The sequence below is a fragment of the Arachis ipaensis genome, chromosome B03 (genome assembly GCF_000816755.2).
Source record: "Arachis ipaensis cultivar K30076 chromosome B03, Araip1.1, whole genome shotgun sequence".
Classification (NCBI taxonomy): domain Eukaryota; kingdom Viridiplantae; phylum Streptophyta; class Magnoliopsida; order Fabales; family Fabaceae; genus Arachis; species Arachis ipaensis.
In genome coordinates this window covers 105866491-105882916 of record NC_029787.2, presented here as the reverse complement: position 1 = coordinate 105882916, position 16426 = coordinate 105866491, and the positions used below count along the sequence as shown (strand labels likewise).

At 36.7% G+C, this 16426-nt stretch overlaps 1 protein-coding gene across 1 annotated transcript in view; it reads left to right on the top strand.

Moving 5' to 3' along the window:
* LOC107630820 (40S ribosomal protein S11) overlaps positions 15026–16426 on the top strand; it is a gene marked incomplete in the record, with an annotated part of 1696 nt that continues 295 nt past the window's right edge. Inside the window, 6 exon segments of the mRNA XM_016334067.2 lie at positions 15026–15187; positions 15288–15328; positions 15434–15534; positions 15995–16139; positions 16232–16321; positions 16407–16426. Coding sequence (XP_016189553.1) covers positions 15176–15187; positions 15288–15328; positions 15434–15534; positions 15995–16139; positions 16232–16321; positions 16407–16426 — 409 coding nt within the window.

The window sequence follows — 16426 nt, the reverse complement described above, 5'->3', positions numbered from 1 at the left end:
GGTAGTTAGTTATTTGGGTAGTTATATTTTCAACTTTGGGAATGAACTCTATGTTAAACTTGCCATCGGTAGATTAAACTGGCTCGTTAATAAATATAACTTAACATAGTTTATTTAAATTCTAACTTTATATTCAAATTTAATTTAAATTTAAATTTAAATTTAAATTAACATTTAAATGTTGTCTCAGCAGCGTCAGCCGGTCCAGACCGCAATCCGGTTTCTAGTATGGTAAATTACCCTTGGTTAATGCTGGGACCTGGTGCCCTATAAATTCATCTCTTCCTTTCAACATGCTTGCACACTCACTTGCTCTGCATCTTCTATACTAGTGTGTTTTAAGATGTCGTTTTCTCATCTTCTATACATGTTTACTATGATTGCTATTGCTACTGCTATAGGCACATGTGTTACCACGATCATCGTTTTGTGTTCGTTTTTTCTCCCAATATTGTAATAGATAAGATCGTTGTGAGGCACATAATTAACTATTCCTTCATAGTTGTTGTTACCAAAAAAGAAGTTAATGCATGGCTTTATTCTTATGATATGCATAATTGGCGTTATATTTATTTTTGCTTCATGTTCCTCCCTGGATGTGGATTGTGCTTTTTCGTGTGCATTTGTGTCTCTTCATGTAGATTTTCTTTAATTGATTTCTAGAATTTTTTGCAGTTAATCAGGTACCCAGCTCATATTTTCTTATAAAGCTTATCCGAGAGCCAAATCCACTCTCCTAGATGGATCAGACATTTGATTCTGTTAAAGACCTTTCTCTTATTTTCGAAAAGAACTAGTGCATTAAAGTAAGGATTTTGAGGATGTGAAAGGTTCCGTCATATGAAAAGAGTTACTCCAAACCTTCAATGGAGTTGGTTGTACTTGACAAAGAGGTACGTTTCCGCCTTTTGTTACATCATGTATGTTATTCCATTTGGTTGTTTGTCACCTCCGTGATATAAGCCATCTCTTTATTTTTTGTTCCATCGTTGTAGGGATCTCGAATCCATTGTTTCATCCGGTCCGTCTATTACCGTCTTTTTGAACCGATCCTTGAGGAGGGGAAGGTGTTTGTTGTGGCCAACTTAACCATGGACTCAAACACGAAGAAATACAGACCCACCAAGCATATTATGCAGATCATATTTAAGAGGGACACATTGGTCTCGAGTGCTGATGACCTGGATATTCCAATTGAGTCATTTGATTTCGTAGCTACCAAGGAAATCTTATCCTCGGTTAGGGATGACTTATTTCTTATTGGTATGCTCTTTGATGTCCTCATTGTGCCACCCACATATAGGTCATTTCCCTAGAATATCATTTATTTGCCTCTTCCAACTGTTTGTTAATGCCCGCTTATCTTGTGGTTATCTGGCGTAGATTTTGTTGGTCTTCTGTCCGCAAAAAGTGTAAGACCCAGAATCTTTGAAAAGTCTTATTATGATCAAGTCTCAAATCATATAGTTATTTATAGCCTTAATTTCGGAAATCATTTTATTAAAGATAATTAAGGCAAGTTGTGATTTATTGAATTTGAGACAAGTTATGATTTATTATCCAATTTTAATGGTATCAGAGCAGTTCTTCCTGTAGAGCCTGAGGAATGGACTGACTATGCTTCAATTGCATACTCTGAGTTTTTGTCATGTATTAGGTCTTGTCGGATGACGAGAATTAGAGCTTTATGCACATGACGATCTATTGATTAACGCTGTTAGTCTTGCATTGCATAATTCCTGATATTAAGTTTGGCCGGCTTAATACTAGTGAATTATGTATATGAAAGCACTGATGGGTTATCATAGATGACGTACTAGTTTTGAGTAAAGCAAATCGTGGGTTTCGGGAACGTTGTAAACTATTTCTCGAGGCTATTCAGTTGTGTGTTTTGGATTTTGTTTGAGTCGACCTGTTCTTTCATGTCCTAACTTGAAGTTCTTGTTTGCTAATCCTTTGAAAAATAGTTTGACTTTTTAACTCTATTCCTCTATTCATATGCATTCTTGTTTGATCTTAAGTGCATATGCTTGGTTGAACTCCTTGTTGTATCTATCTTTCTCTGTTTGAGTTTTTCTTGATTCATGTATCCTTTGACATGACTTTGAACTTGTCCTACTGCACTGTGCATTTTAACTCCGGATTCCGAGTCCATTATTAGAGAAATTGTTGATTCAGTTTTCTCTTATTTGACAGTGATTACAGCCAATTTTGAGATTTTTATAAAAATTTGCTGTTGATTATATATACACTTATATATATATGTGGAACTTTGAAAATTCCTTATACAGTTTAATAACTATTTAATTCTAAGGCCCCGTCCGTATTTTTACTGGTTTATGGAACTGCATTTACTTTAAATTACAATTGACTTTCTAGTGATTTTACTATAGTTCCAATCCACATCTTCATTTGATTATGCATTTGGATATTTTTTTCAAAATTTTGAAAAGAAAGGATTTTTGACTTTTATTCCGGTTGAGTTTCATTTGATAAACTTTACTTAATTCATTTTGATTTGAGTTTGATTTAGCATACCACATGGTTTATGCTATTGTTGTTCTTTTAAAAATATTGGACTCATAGCTTTCTTCTTATAATCAGACTCGCTCCTTCTTAAGCTTTTCACCTCTATGAATGTCATGCGTGATTCTGTTTTTAACTAATCTTTTACATCTTGTGAACATTACCATTGATCTTGGTTTGTCCTCTCTTGTGAATCTCATTCTTATATGAGTCAGTTTGATTCGTTTCAAATTAGTGCATCGTTTATTCTCTTATTACCTCTACAAGAGTTTTTAGTCAAAATTTTATCATTGAGAAATTACAAATGATTGAGTTGTCTTTTCTATGACTTTGTATTCTTTTGGATCAATTTAAAACTTGTTTGATGTTTCATGTCTAGTGGATCTTGTTTGAACTACTTTAATTTAAGATCCTTTCTTGCAAGGCTTGACTCCTTTTTAGTACATCTTAAACTTCTTGAATGTTCTTCTGAGATGGTGATTTCAAGAGCACTTTTGGAGTCTTGTTTTGAACCTTTTTAAAAGAACTTTGAATTCTCTTTGAAAAAATATTAAACGGAATTTATTTTCTGTTGCTTGATTGAGATTGAAACCATTATTCAATTTTGACGAAGTTAATTCAAAGTTGGCAAGCGCTATTTTAAATGAGGTTTTGGAAAGCTCCCTTGTTTAGTGGAAATTGGTTCGTTTGTAATGCACCACTTATTTCCTTTACCAAATTGTAAGCAAATTTTTACTTCGGAGTTTCTTTTCTAAAAAGAGTTTAACTTCCTCTTTCGTACTTGTTATGAATGTTATACACACTTGTTTGAATACGAAATTTTGAGAATTTTGAACAAGCATTTGATTACTTCCGAGTTTTTATGAACTGCTTTTGGTTAAGTTGTGCATCTAATTATCTTTCTAAAATATTTGAAGAAATATTTTAGCCTTTAGCCAAACCCGTGTGCACCTTGTTTTTAGAACTCGGCAAAATCTATTTCAACATGAACTTGCATTAAAGCAAAGCCACGATTATGCTTTTGTTACTCGCTTGAAGGATGTTGTTAATTAACCTTACTTTTAGATTGCGAAGTGGTTTTTCTGCAAGTTTCGGTTCCTTTATGAACAATGTATTTGGAAGTACTTTTAATCGTGCTTTTGAGTTCTGTGAGCTTTGTCTTGGGTTTGAAATATTCTCTTCTGTAAACCTCATGCTTCCTCGACTCAGCTTGAGTTTGTTTCAAAATAATGCGCTGAGTTTTCTTCTTATTGGTCCTGTTGGATTTCTTTGATACAAGGGTTATCTTTGAAGTTGTCAATCGATTTATTTCTAGCAAACTTCATTGGTAGAGTGTCTTTGTTTACCTGGATTGGATACATTCTCCCAAATCTATGAATATTAATCTTGACATATGTCTTTCCTATCTGAATCTGGTATCCTTCTGAGTAGACTCGAGAATTGTTTTGATATCATGTGTGACTTGTAGACGTAGTAACGCGATACGTTAGTTCTTTAAGACGTGATGTGTATACGAAAGTTAAAGCGGTAGGTGTGCAACGTATGAGTTGTGGGTGTTTTGTTCCTTGCGAACGGGTTTGCGGTTGTTAGGCTTATGATTGGCTATGAGGTTGTAAAGTGCTTGATGGAGTTGGAAAGTTGAAGCTTGGAGGTTGAGATGAGATTGATGTACGGATGTTAAGCACGTCATTTTAACCCCATCATGTTTTATAGCCTTCGATGCCTTGCTTTACTATCACATGTTTGAACCATGTCAACTTTGCTTTGTGAACGCCTATCTTGATTTGCACCCTATTGTGACACCTCAAGTTCGCCGGAAACGTATGCCGGTAAGGGTTTCAAATTTGGTTTTCATTTCTTGTGAGATTATGGGAGTCTTATTGTCGCGGCATGTTGGTTTCAGTCACCGTCGCCGGAGTTGGGTCGCCGCAGCCGCTGAAGGCGGCTACCGGGGCTACCGCCCAACCGGTTCAGAGTCCGTTGCTGTTCGGTTCAGTCGTTCTTTCTTAGTTTCAGTAAGTATTCCGGTTTCGAGAGCTCTGCGTTAGTGTTCTGTTCTGTGTAATAAAGTAATCGTAATGTTAATGGTTTTAGGAGCTAGAATCCAGTTTGCTTGTGCCGTTTGGGGCTGTTTCTGCTTTTGAGAGAGCGGGCAGAGCCGAGATTTTGATTTGCCGGTGATTTCGGGGTGTTACAAAAAGTGACTTGATTCCTTTCGAAAAAAAAAAACGGAAGTCACATTACATGAAAATCGAGCTTGATTATCTGAGGTAAGTCTTTCCATCTAATTGTGCATAAACATCTGGATACCTAATTCATGCCGTAACCAATACTTACCTCTGATTGTGTTGTTTAATAATTGTAACTGTTCTATCTAAACCATGATAAAAAATACGTGTGGTCCCAAAAGTGGCAGTGAGAACCTTTCATGCACCTTGTGGGAAAATTATGCATCTGAATTGGTCACTCTTCTTGGTGCCAACAAGGCCACCGAATTTATAATCATGCTCCAATTTGCGAAGATGAAGTTCTACAATGGTATAGTTAACATTGCCCATTTATCAAGGAACCTGCTTATATGTAACCAAGTATTTGTCTAATCAAATTTAATTTTGTTTCAGGTGTGATGACTATCACCAACACAAACTACACCACTAGGCTTATGGTTAATGCTGACCTTGAAGTGGTTAAGAAATTCCGCCAAAAGTCCAGTTCTTAAACAAAGGCTTTAATTTTTTGTTCACCAATATTTACCAAGTTGCTTAACGCATTTCTATATTGGGTGTGATATGGTGATGTTGTTTATTAGTTTGATGCCAGGCTGATTGGACTTGGTAGCAAGCATAGCACCAGCGTTAATGTTATAGGCCGGGTAGTGAGGCATTCTCCTTCTGAATACTTTCTCAGCCTTACACCCTATGCACCCATACATCAGATAAAGCAAACTCTTGAGGTGTGTTCATTATGTGCTTCGAATTTTATGGCTGTTTCGCAACACATTTAAATATATTCTTTCTGGAAACGATCATGAAACAATTGAATACATGAGTTCCATGTTTTCAGGCGATACACTACTCTTTGCATGAATTCTTTAAAATGACTCTCCATCATGCATTTTGTTTATTTCATTATTGTTATTTTTTACCTATGCGATACACTGCTTTGTGCAGGAATTCGTTAAAATTGTTCTCCTGCCTGCATTTTGTTCATTTCATTGTGGTTAATTTTTTGAACCATAAATCAACCTACGTGACCTGTGGAAGGGTCATCGACATTGACAGAGATCATGCATGGTGGTACAAGGCTTGCAGGCAATACACACAGGGACTGGAGGCACTTACTGACCAATTTTACGGTGCAAAATGCGATGTTTACTCTACAATTTTTGTGCCAAGGTTGGTTTCCATTCCTGTGTGGTTGGTTTGTTCCTGTGTATTCTCATTATAGTCAAGAACTTTAGTTTTTTTTTTCTCGGTTTGATGGTTTACCTAGATTTGGGATTGGTAACATCGAACAGCCATGTTGCACGTCTGTGATTGTTGTTGAACCTGGTCTGAGCATTTGTTGCATCATTTAGATGTACCCCATTTTTTTATGCGTTTTATTTATTTATGCATGAAGGTTTTGCATTCAGGTTCATGTTGTTGATGAGTCGGATACGGCAACTTTTGTTCTCTTTGAGAATTCGGCATCAAAGTTCTTAGGCCTATCTGCTGCTGACATCCGCACCAGCCTGCTTACTAGGGTTCATTATTCGGTTTTTGTTTCGTTTTGGTCTGAGATTTTGTGAATTCTTTGGCTGCCGACTTACTGACTTCTTGTCTTCAACAAACAGGGTTATGGAAGAGACCATTTCCCAGAGGTGCTGAATGCACTGATTGGGAAGATACTTCTATTCAAGCTTACTGTTAGGCATGATAGCCTAAATAAATTTCAAGCGTGCGTGATCACCGTTTCTTGGATTTGTTCTGATCCGAAAATTATAGCTTCACTTGCTTTAGAAAAGAACATTAAATTGGTATGGGTCTTTGATTACTCCACAAAGGCCGTTCATTTTGCATTGTGTATTCAACTGTTGCCGCTTTTTGTGTTCCTTAACACTTTACAATCTAACCTTCATCTGTTCCAGGATGCATTGCAGAAGTTGCCCACTGCAGCAGGTGTTCGTAGTAGTGAATTGATTGGGACTGGAAGCATAATCGGGGATGCTGGTTCCAGCACCCCTCCGAGCACCAAAGCCCCATCTGTTTCTGACCTTGAAGCTGACCATGTGGTACACAGACTCCTTTAAAGCGGGTGTGCATTAGATCCAACGATGACCTCTCCTCCGGTGCCCCACTCTCTGCCTTCAAGAGTCTTCTGCCTGCATTTGAGAGGTGCATCCCAGAGAATGCCACCGATCCTGATACAGGGGATATGTGAGCCCGTCATCCTTGCGTCTCAGAGCTTCAAATAAAAAATAAAGCCAACCCAACTTCTTGGCGTTAAATAAATCGCTCTGACTCTTTCGTTTTATCAAGTTGATATCGACTTAACATTTCCTAATGTTACATTCTCAGTTGGCATTTATTTTTACACGTTCACATTAGCAATGTCTCTCGCCCGTTGACATGCTGCTGCATCGTCTTATTGTTATCATTGTTGTTTAGTTTGCTCGATCATAGTGTTAGATCTAATGGCTGATCTCGATTGGGTCTCTCGCCTAGTTTGGATTGAGATGCCACGTGTGGTTGCTACCGTTGGTTTATAGGCTGTTGTGTTTATGCTTCCATGAGGTTTTGTAATGCCCTTCACATCTTATGTCACTTCTTCACATGCTTATCAAAATCTTACTGGTGTGCTTAACATTTTAGAGTTGCCTATTTTTTTTTCTCTATACTGTTTCTGTGTATTGCTATCAAATTCACCTGATGATTGTATGTCGTTAAATATAGGATTTCACGGGCTGGATATGCTTATTCACATTGCTTTGTTATGCCGGATTCCTTCTTCCATCCTTCAAAACATCATTAACATTATTCATACACAATCAATAATGAATTAGCATAACACATGATAGACTTGGGTATGCCAAGTACTTTTGCATTTCATTGCTGCTATATAAAAAAATATATCTCCTTAAACAGACTGCCATCCGCCAATAATTTCACCTTCATTGAATAATTGAATTATTCTATCTGGATAAGCCTCTTGTGATTCATACACATACTTCGCAATATGATTTGCGCGATCATCCTTAATTTGTGAAGACAAACCATATTTATAAGTACTTACATTTTCCCAATAGCGCCAGCGGATTTGTCTTTGAATAGAAAGCCCATTTTTTCTATATTGCTTGTGTACATTGCATGCTTCCACGTAAGAAGTGATTGTCAACATTTTCTACAAACTTCCGTGGGTCAAATAGAGCAAGCGGTTTTAAATTTTCACTCATTCAAAGATAAACAACTCTTATCTATAAGCAAGGCTATTTTATAACTTTTCACTTAGGGGTTTTATTCTGCTGTTGTTTATTTATGCCCCTGCCTTCTGCTACCATTTCGATTTCAAGTCAGACTGCTGCCAATTTATGGTCGTGCTAATAAATTGTCATTAAGCACAAAAGACCAGTGAAAAATATCATTTACCTAAACGCATCAAAGATCTTTTCATGCATCAGCGCTCCTAATTATTGCACAATAGTTGATAGTCACATTAAACAACTTTCATTTGCAGGTCCCATATGTATAATTAGTCTACGTTTCTACTATGCATATTTTGGATTGGACCTATAATTAGAGGGGAAGAACATAAAACCTAAGCTTGCGATCTGATTTATATATCTAAACTCTAAACATACAGTAGCTTCTTGACCTTTCGATGTGAATGATTGTTTCTGTTAAACTGTATTTATGACTTGCTAATTGTTTATTAGTGTTATTGTTAGTGTAGGTAGATTTTGATCGAGCAAAAAAGATTGTTAGTGTTAGCATTTTGATCATTCTTTGAAGAGTAGGATATTTATCGTTAATGCTCTTCCTAATTTGATTTTCTTTGCTTTTGATGCTAACTTGAGAGGAAATAGTTTCTCCAAAATTGTTTTAGTGTAGTTCTATGTATTCTTCAATCTAAAAAAAAAAAGGTTAAAAACAATTAAACAATTATTCTAAAAAAATCAATATCAATCTAAAAATAAGTTTACTACTTTCTAACCAAAAGTTTGAGTTAAAATAATAATAAAGGTCTTATATCGATCAATCATTCCTAAATTATTAAAATATGATTATTTTAACCAATCAAATTCTCCCTTATGCTGATATATAGCTAAATTTTATTTACCACATATTTTATATCAACAATGCTCATTTCACGCTATTCCTTTTGAGCCTGCATAATAAGTTGCAAGGCCCGTTTTGGAGATTAAGTTAAAATACATTGCATTACTTCTTTTCTCTTAAAAAAACCTCTATAATTCTTTCGATGTTCCACTAATACTTTTTTATGTTACAAATAAGTGTAACTATGATTCTGCAATTACCATTTTCCCCAATAAGCTAACTTCCTTTTCTCTTTCTTTTTGGTCATGTTAAGGTCCCCGTGCTTGACTATGTTTTGAGTTCATCGTATTTGCAATTTGATTCAGTCACGGGATGCCAAATTGTTCCCTTTCATTTGTGTTGTGGTCTCTTTTCCTTAATGGTCAAAGACTAACCAAGCGGGTGAGCACATGTGTCTTTCATAGTCCAACTTTGACATCGTTCCTGATGCAGATATTTCAGTCATCTTCCTTCTTCCCATTCTTTGTTGACTTTTGTGATTGCGTGTTGCCTTTCTTGTCTTGCTGAGCGGTGTCCAATTTTGCCATTGTCTGAGATCAGTTTGAGTGCCTGTAACAAAATAATTCCACACACCTACCCCTTTGGCAAACGGTTTGGTTGCCTGAATTCAATGGAACACCAAGCTAAGCTCGCATGGCAGCGACGGATGAAGTTGCTGGGTCATAAGAGGCACCGGGTCAACATGTTTCTGAGTCCCTCCGGCTCCAAGAGTGGTTTGTTCGTCGTTCTCCACTGCATAGTTTTCACCATGCTCGGCGTCAATTTTCCATTTAACTATTTCTTCTTCCTCGTGATCCATTCTTTCCCCTGTGGGGGAACATGTCAATTTTTGCTGGCATTCTTGCGTGATGTTAGGCTTGCTGCTCTCCTAGTTTTTTTATGCATAATTTATAAACTTTCATCTTCACTTTTGTGTTTTTGCAGTTGATCCTAATAGACAGATGTGTGAGTCCTTCCAAATCGATATCGGTGTGCTCCAAAAATCACCCGCCACTGTTGTCACACGCCAAGGTTAGCTTTACTTTGGCAATCTAAGTTGGGTCTCTTTTCTAATTTATTCTTTGCTAATTGGCTCTCCGCGGAACGGAACGATATTCCCTCCATGTGCGATACTCATCGCTGGTTTTGCTTAGTTGTTGTGATCACCTGTGCTACTCCGTTCATTTTTTACATTCTGTTCCTTTTTTAAATCCTGCCCCCCACTTCCGTAATAGCTTGTCCCTCCACAGATAACACCCTTTTTTCCATTACAAGTTCCTCATCATGCAACATACCTAGGTCCGGTGACAAACACAAGAGTTCTATAACAAGTACCACGTAAGTAATGCCTGAAATTGCCATTTCTCTTGAAACTCTGGAGTCAGGAATTAGGCTGGAATTAAACAATTAAACAATTCTCACGTATAAGCTGGTGCAGATTTCTTTCATCATTAGTATGGGACTTTTTGCCTAGCCTCACCCGTAGCCACGGTTGAATCGGTCTTTTACCGGAATGTTCTGCCAACTAAATCACAATCGTCTAAATTTCTCGAATTTAACTCCGACAATTGATCACTTGATCTCATCAAATGCAATCTGGTTGGCTATTACCCTTTGTCCCGGTCTGGACATTTGTATCTGCCTCAGGCCAGCGACGCCCAAGTTGAAGCTTTTGCTGCATCTTCTACTGAACCAGGTGTTATTCTCAATGATTATGATTATGAGTTTATAGATATTTGGACCTATTATTGCACTTCTGTAAAACTTGATTTGTTTTATTTCATATGTTTACTAGATGTTTGGTCTATTGGGCAACCCACACAAAGATGTGTTTTCTGTGGGGCGAACATGTGGATGCACGAGCGCCTTGCGAAACGTGGAGCCAATAACACTATATTATTTGCTATTTGTTGTATGAGTGGAAAGGTCACTCTCCCTTTGTTGCCGGTTCCCCCACCATTGTTGGGGACGTTGTTGGATGGTGATGATGAACGAGCTTTGCATCACCAGAAACATATCAGGGCCTTTAATGGTATGTTTTCGTTCACGTCTATGGCTGGAAAGATTTAGTACACATTAAACAAGGGTTCCGCTCCCCCCATGTTTGTTATTAGTGGCCAAAATTACCATTCAATTGGAAGTTTGATGCCACAGCAGTCTAGCAAACCCAAGTTTGCTCAGCTATATTTTTATGATACGGAAAATGAAATCCAGAACAGGATTGACGCAATTGGGTGAGTTGGTTGTACTGATTGGCTGTTAATATTTTAATATGTGTATTATATGATTCCTGTGTGACTTGGATTTATCTTGATGTATTTTATTTTTGGGTTAATGTAGCCTGTCTAATCAACACAAATCTATGGATCATACCATTGTGGCCGACCTCAGCAGCATGCTTGATTCCCACAATTCTCTTGCTAAATCTTTCCAATATGCTAGGCAAAGGTTCGCTGAAGATTCAACCACTCCGCTACAGCTTCGTCTTATCAAGAAGAGGAATACAGATGGTAGAAGATATAATCTACCATCAGCGTCTGAAGTTGCTGCTCTTATTGTAGGTGATTTTGATATGGATAACCTTTCAAGGGGCGTTGTACTTTAGACGCATTCAAATCAGTTGAAACGCATTGATGTTAATCATCCCCAATACTTTGCACTACAGTACCCCTTGCTTTTTCCGTACGGAGAGGATGGTTTTCGGAGTGATATCTTAATATCAGATGAAAGATCTAAGCAACAGTTACATAAGCGAGAAACAATTAGCATGAGGGAGTTTCTGTCTTTTCGAATCCAAATGAGATCACATGAATCGCAAGTTCTGCTCAAATCAAGACGTTTGTTCCAACAATTTTTGGTTGATAGTTACACCATGGTAGAAGCTGAAAGATTATAATATCACAGGTTCCACCAGACCAAGTTTTGCTCCCATCAATTGTAAGGCTTACATGAGTGCCTAATTCAGGGTGAGACATAGGTTGCAAGAACTGGCAAACGAGTTATCCTACCATCTTCATTTGTCGGGGGTCCCCGGGACATGTACAACAATTGCAAAGATGAATTTGCTATTTGCAAGTATGCCGGTTACCCTAGCTATTTCATTACTATCACATGTAACCCAGATTGGAACAAGATTAAAGATTGCGTTGCGGACTATTCAATAAAGCCAAGTGACAGGCCTGAAGTAACAAGGATATGTTGATGGTGGTGGTGTCTTCTGAGGCATCAATATCTCTTCATCCAGCCCCTCCAATTTCTTCAACTAAAGTCATAACAAAAGAAATGGTACTAGAAAATGAGGTAGTTAATGGATCATCAAATGAGAAGCTTTTTGTTATTGCAAGTGAAGATGAATAGGCCAATGCACAAGTTTGAATGTAGCAACTTAACAGCAACAAAAGTTAAATACCAGCAACAAATAATCACTCTAAACCCTGAAATCAATAACTATTTTAACAAAAATTCAAAAACATCATACTTAAAAATTAAAAAATGGCAACAGCAGCATAACAAATCCATTTTAATCAACAATTTCAACAACACAAAATCAATTATTTAATTAATTTCAGATTCAGAAATCACAAATCAGAGTATCAGACATTCAAAACACTAAACCTTCACCCAGCAATTACAAACAAAGCCAGCAAAACCAGCACAACCAGCAACTAAAGCCATTAGCAAATTTGAACAAAAAAATTAGGAGCCATCAGCAAAACCAGCAATTAGAAAACAAAGCCAGCAATTACAAAACACTAAACCTTCACCCAACAATTACAAACAAAGCTAGCAAAACCAACACAACCAGCAACTACAAATCAAAGCAAAACCAGCAACTACAACAAAATGAAAAACAGATATGAAATAAAAAACAGCCCCACAACACAATGAACAATAACAAGTTAGGAGCCATCAGCAATTAAAAACAGGAGCCACAACACAATGATTAACCATGTTATTAACCTAAAGCAGGAACCATCAGCAATTAAAAACAGGAGCCAAGACCCAAGAAGAGTAAGTTTTCAGCATTAACAAAACAGCAAAACAGAATAAGTTTTCAGCATTAAAAACAGATATGAAATTAACAAGACCATATCTAAATTTTGCCTACAGCATTCAACAATATTGCAAAACATTACAAGTTTCCAGAGTAACAGTTAGAATTACAAAACAGCAAAACACTAAAACAGCAATATTAGCCTATTAGGTGTTCTGGATACAAATCACATAACAGAGACAGTTTCCAGCATAAGCAACCAATCCAAACATACATACAAGGAAGACCATAGATACAAGGAATTAAAGAACAAAGAACGAATTTCCACAGCAATCAGAACCATACATACAAGGAAGATCGAAGAACAAAGAACGAAGAACAAAGACTGAAGTCCGAAGAATGAAGACTGAAGATCGAAGAAGAAGAAGAACCAAACTTCAAGCCAAGACCCAAGAAGAATTGAAGCAATATGGATCAAAAATTGAAGAAGAAGCTCAGAGAAGATGAAGACGAGGAGCACTCACCTGGGTTCGAGAAGCCAGCGAAGACGAAGAGACCTGCTGACTTACTGGGTTCCTGAGGACTTGGGGACGGCGGCGGCGCTGACGACCTCTGAACGGCGACGACGATGGAGGGCTATGGTTCGGGGTTCCTAGGGCTAGGGTTCGGCGACGATGGAGTCCTTGGAGTGAGCTGTGAGGTGATTAGGTGAATGATTCTGAATGAATGGGAAGGGGGGGTTGGAGAACGAGTGTTTGGGTTTTTTTTTTAAAAAAGTAAAAAAGGCGTCGTTTTAAGGGAACCGGCCGGTTACCGATCTGGCCCAACCGGCCGGTTTGCCGGTTTTTGAACGGTTTTTTTCCAAGCGGTTATAGGAGGAGGACCGGACCGCTTGCGTCGCTGGTTCCCGGTTGAACCGATCCGACCGTCCGGTCCGGTCCGGTTTTCAGAACCTTGATTGCGACACATAAACTCAATTTAAAACATAACGGTCAGAAGTGCACCTTATTTACATCCAGAATGAACCGAAAATTAAATCCAGAATGAACAAAAAATTAAATCCAGAATGTACTGAAATTATTTAATGATTACAATACACAAACAAACTCGTTTCAAAACAAGCACAAACCAAGAGAACCTTATTTAAATCTGAAATGAACCGAAATTACTTAATGAGTGCGACACACAAACTCAATTTGAAAATAAGCACACAAACAAAATTGAATTATGAACAAAAATACATCTAAATCAGTTTTGTATCAGACAACATCATCAATATGGCTTAAATGACACCAAAACTACTACAATTATATTCGACGACCTAATTACATCAAATCCAAGTGAACGAGATTAAATACACTTCAATTAACTTAAAAATGAACCGAAATTAGTTAATGATTGCGACACGCAAATTTAATTTGACAACAAGCAGACAAAATAACTGAATTATGAACAAAAATACATCCAAATCAATTTTAGATCATTTAAATAAAAAAAAAGGAAAAAAAAAGATGACTAACATCAATGATGAAGAAAAAAAAGAAAAAAAAATTGAAAAAAAAATGTGCGTACGTAAATTAAAAAAAAGAAAAAAAACACATGATAAATATTTCGAACTCTTTGTATATGATATTTTGTTTTGAGTGAAAGATGGCTGAGTTTCAAACTCTATGAATGTGATATTTTTCTTTGAATGAAAGATGGTTGGGTGATAGATATATTTTTTTGCACATTTTTTATATATAATTTTATATATTAAAAATAATTGAAAAAAAATCATAGAAAGAGAATATACAAAAAAATATTATATAATTATAATGATTGAGGATCTTAATTTAACTTTTTAATATTTAAATGAATAAATTAAAAAATAACTAAAAGATAAAGGAAATGAGATAAATTTTTAATTATTTTTCATATAATTATATTATTTTACAATAAACTTTCTTTCTCTCTCTTGTTTTTAAAATAATGTTTATGCCGGTCTATCTATTTTTTTTTTTGTTATTTTTTTTTGATATAAGAAATAAATTTTTATTTTTTTATCGATAATTTTTTATTTTTAATATAAAAAATAAAAAATATACCATCATTAATGGACAGACGAAATAAAAATGTATAAAGTGGGTAATCATTAATGGGCCAAGAAAGAATGGACCTGTTCATAAATGGACTTAAGAAAGAAATAGTAGGGCTCCATGATTGAAGGAGAGCCCATTTGGGATAACAGGTCCTTTGTTTATAATAAAGCGATCGATCCTCTTGGCTCGAATTAGGGTTTTGCGTGCTCCGTGCTGTTCGCTGCTGCTGCTGCTCATTCTCTCTGCTGCTTGCACCACGCACCTTCTAGGATTCACCAATGGCGGAACAGGTTCCATCATCGATCCACTCTCTTTTCAACTCGATAATCGCATCAACTTATTATTCTTTTCGTTTCTGAAGTCTCACACTTTCTACTACTTGTTCTGCAGACGGAGAAGGCTTTCTTGAAGCAACCCAAGGTTTTCCTCTGGTAATTCTCTTCCCTCTTTTTCCCTTTCAGTTTGTTCATGATCGGTTACTCCATGTGTTCATATTCTTAGTGGCTAATGAGCATTTTGGAATCTGTGTGATGCAGCTCGAAGAAATCAGGGAAAGGGAAGAGGCCTGGAAAAGGAGGCAACAGGTTCTGGAAAGGCATTGGTTTAGGGTTTAAGACTCCCAGAGAGGCTATTCAAGGTTTCACCTTCCACCTTTTTTTTTATTTATTATTTATTATCTCTGTTCAACTATTGAGTTTTAATTATTCTTTATTTAACTGTTAAATCCATTGTTTATAATGTAATTGCTTCTTGTGAATCACTATTATTGGGCATCACATTGATACATAATAATAGATTGTCCTTTCAATGCTGTAGCATGGTCTTATTTATCTATGCTTGTCTGTGTAAACTATTCATGGTGAGAGTATAGATTATATTCGTTAAGATGGTATCTTCCTTTAGGTTGGAAGTTACATAAAGTTTTAAGAGTGCCATTTCAATGCTCCTTATTTGTTGTCTGATCAAAGATGTAATTGATGTTGGAATTGTACATGGAATTTTCAGTTGTGTTTGTTGGAGTTACATGGACACTTTCACTCGTAGATGTGATTATCTTCTATGCCTCTGACAATAGTGGTTTGTCTGCTTGTTTCTAGGGACTTACATTGACAAGAAATGCCCATTCACTGGCACTGTGTCCATCCGAGGTCGCATTCTTGCCGGTACTTGCCACAGTGCCAAGATGACCAGGACTATCATCGTTCGTCGCAACTATCTTCATTTCATTAAGAAATACCAAAGGTGATCCTTCTTTTTCTACCTAGAGAAATGTTAGGTCACCCAATAAATAGTTTTCCAATTGCTTACTCGAATTTGTTTTGGTATCACTGTAGGTACGAGAAGAGGCACTCAAATATTGCAGCACATATATCTCCATGCTTCCGTGTGAAGGAAGGAGATCATGTTATCATAGGGCAATGCAGGTTGGTATTCGATTCTTCAATCTTGTGATCTTTGTGGCTTAGGAAAGTCTTTTCTGTCATTTATTTTATTGAATTCTTTTAACAGGCCATTGTCAAAGACAGTGA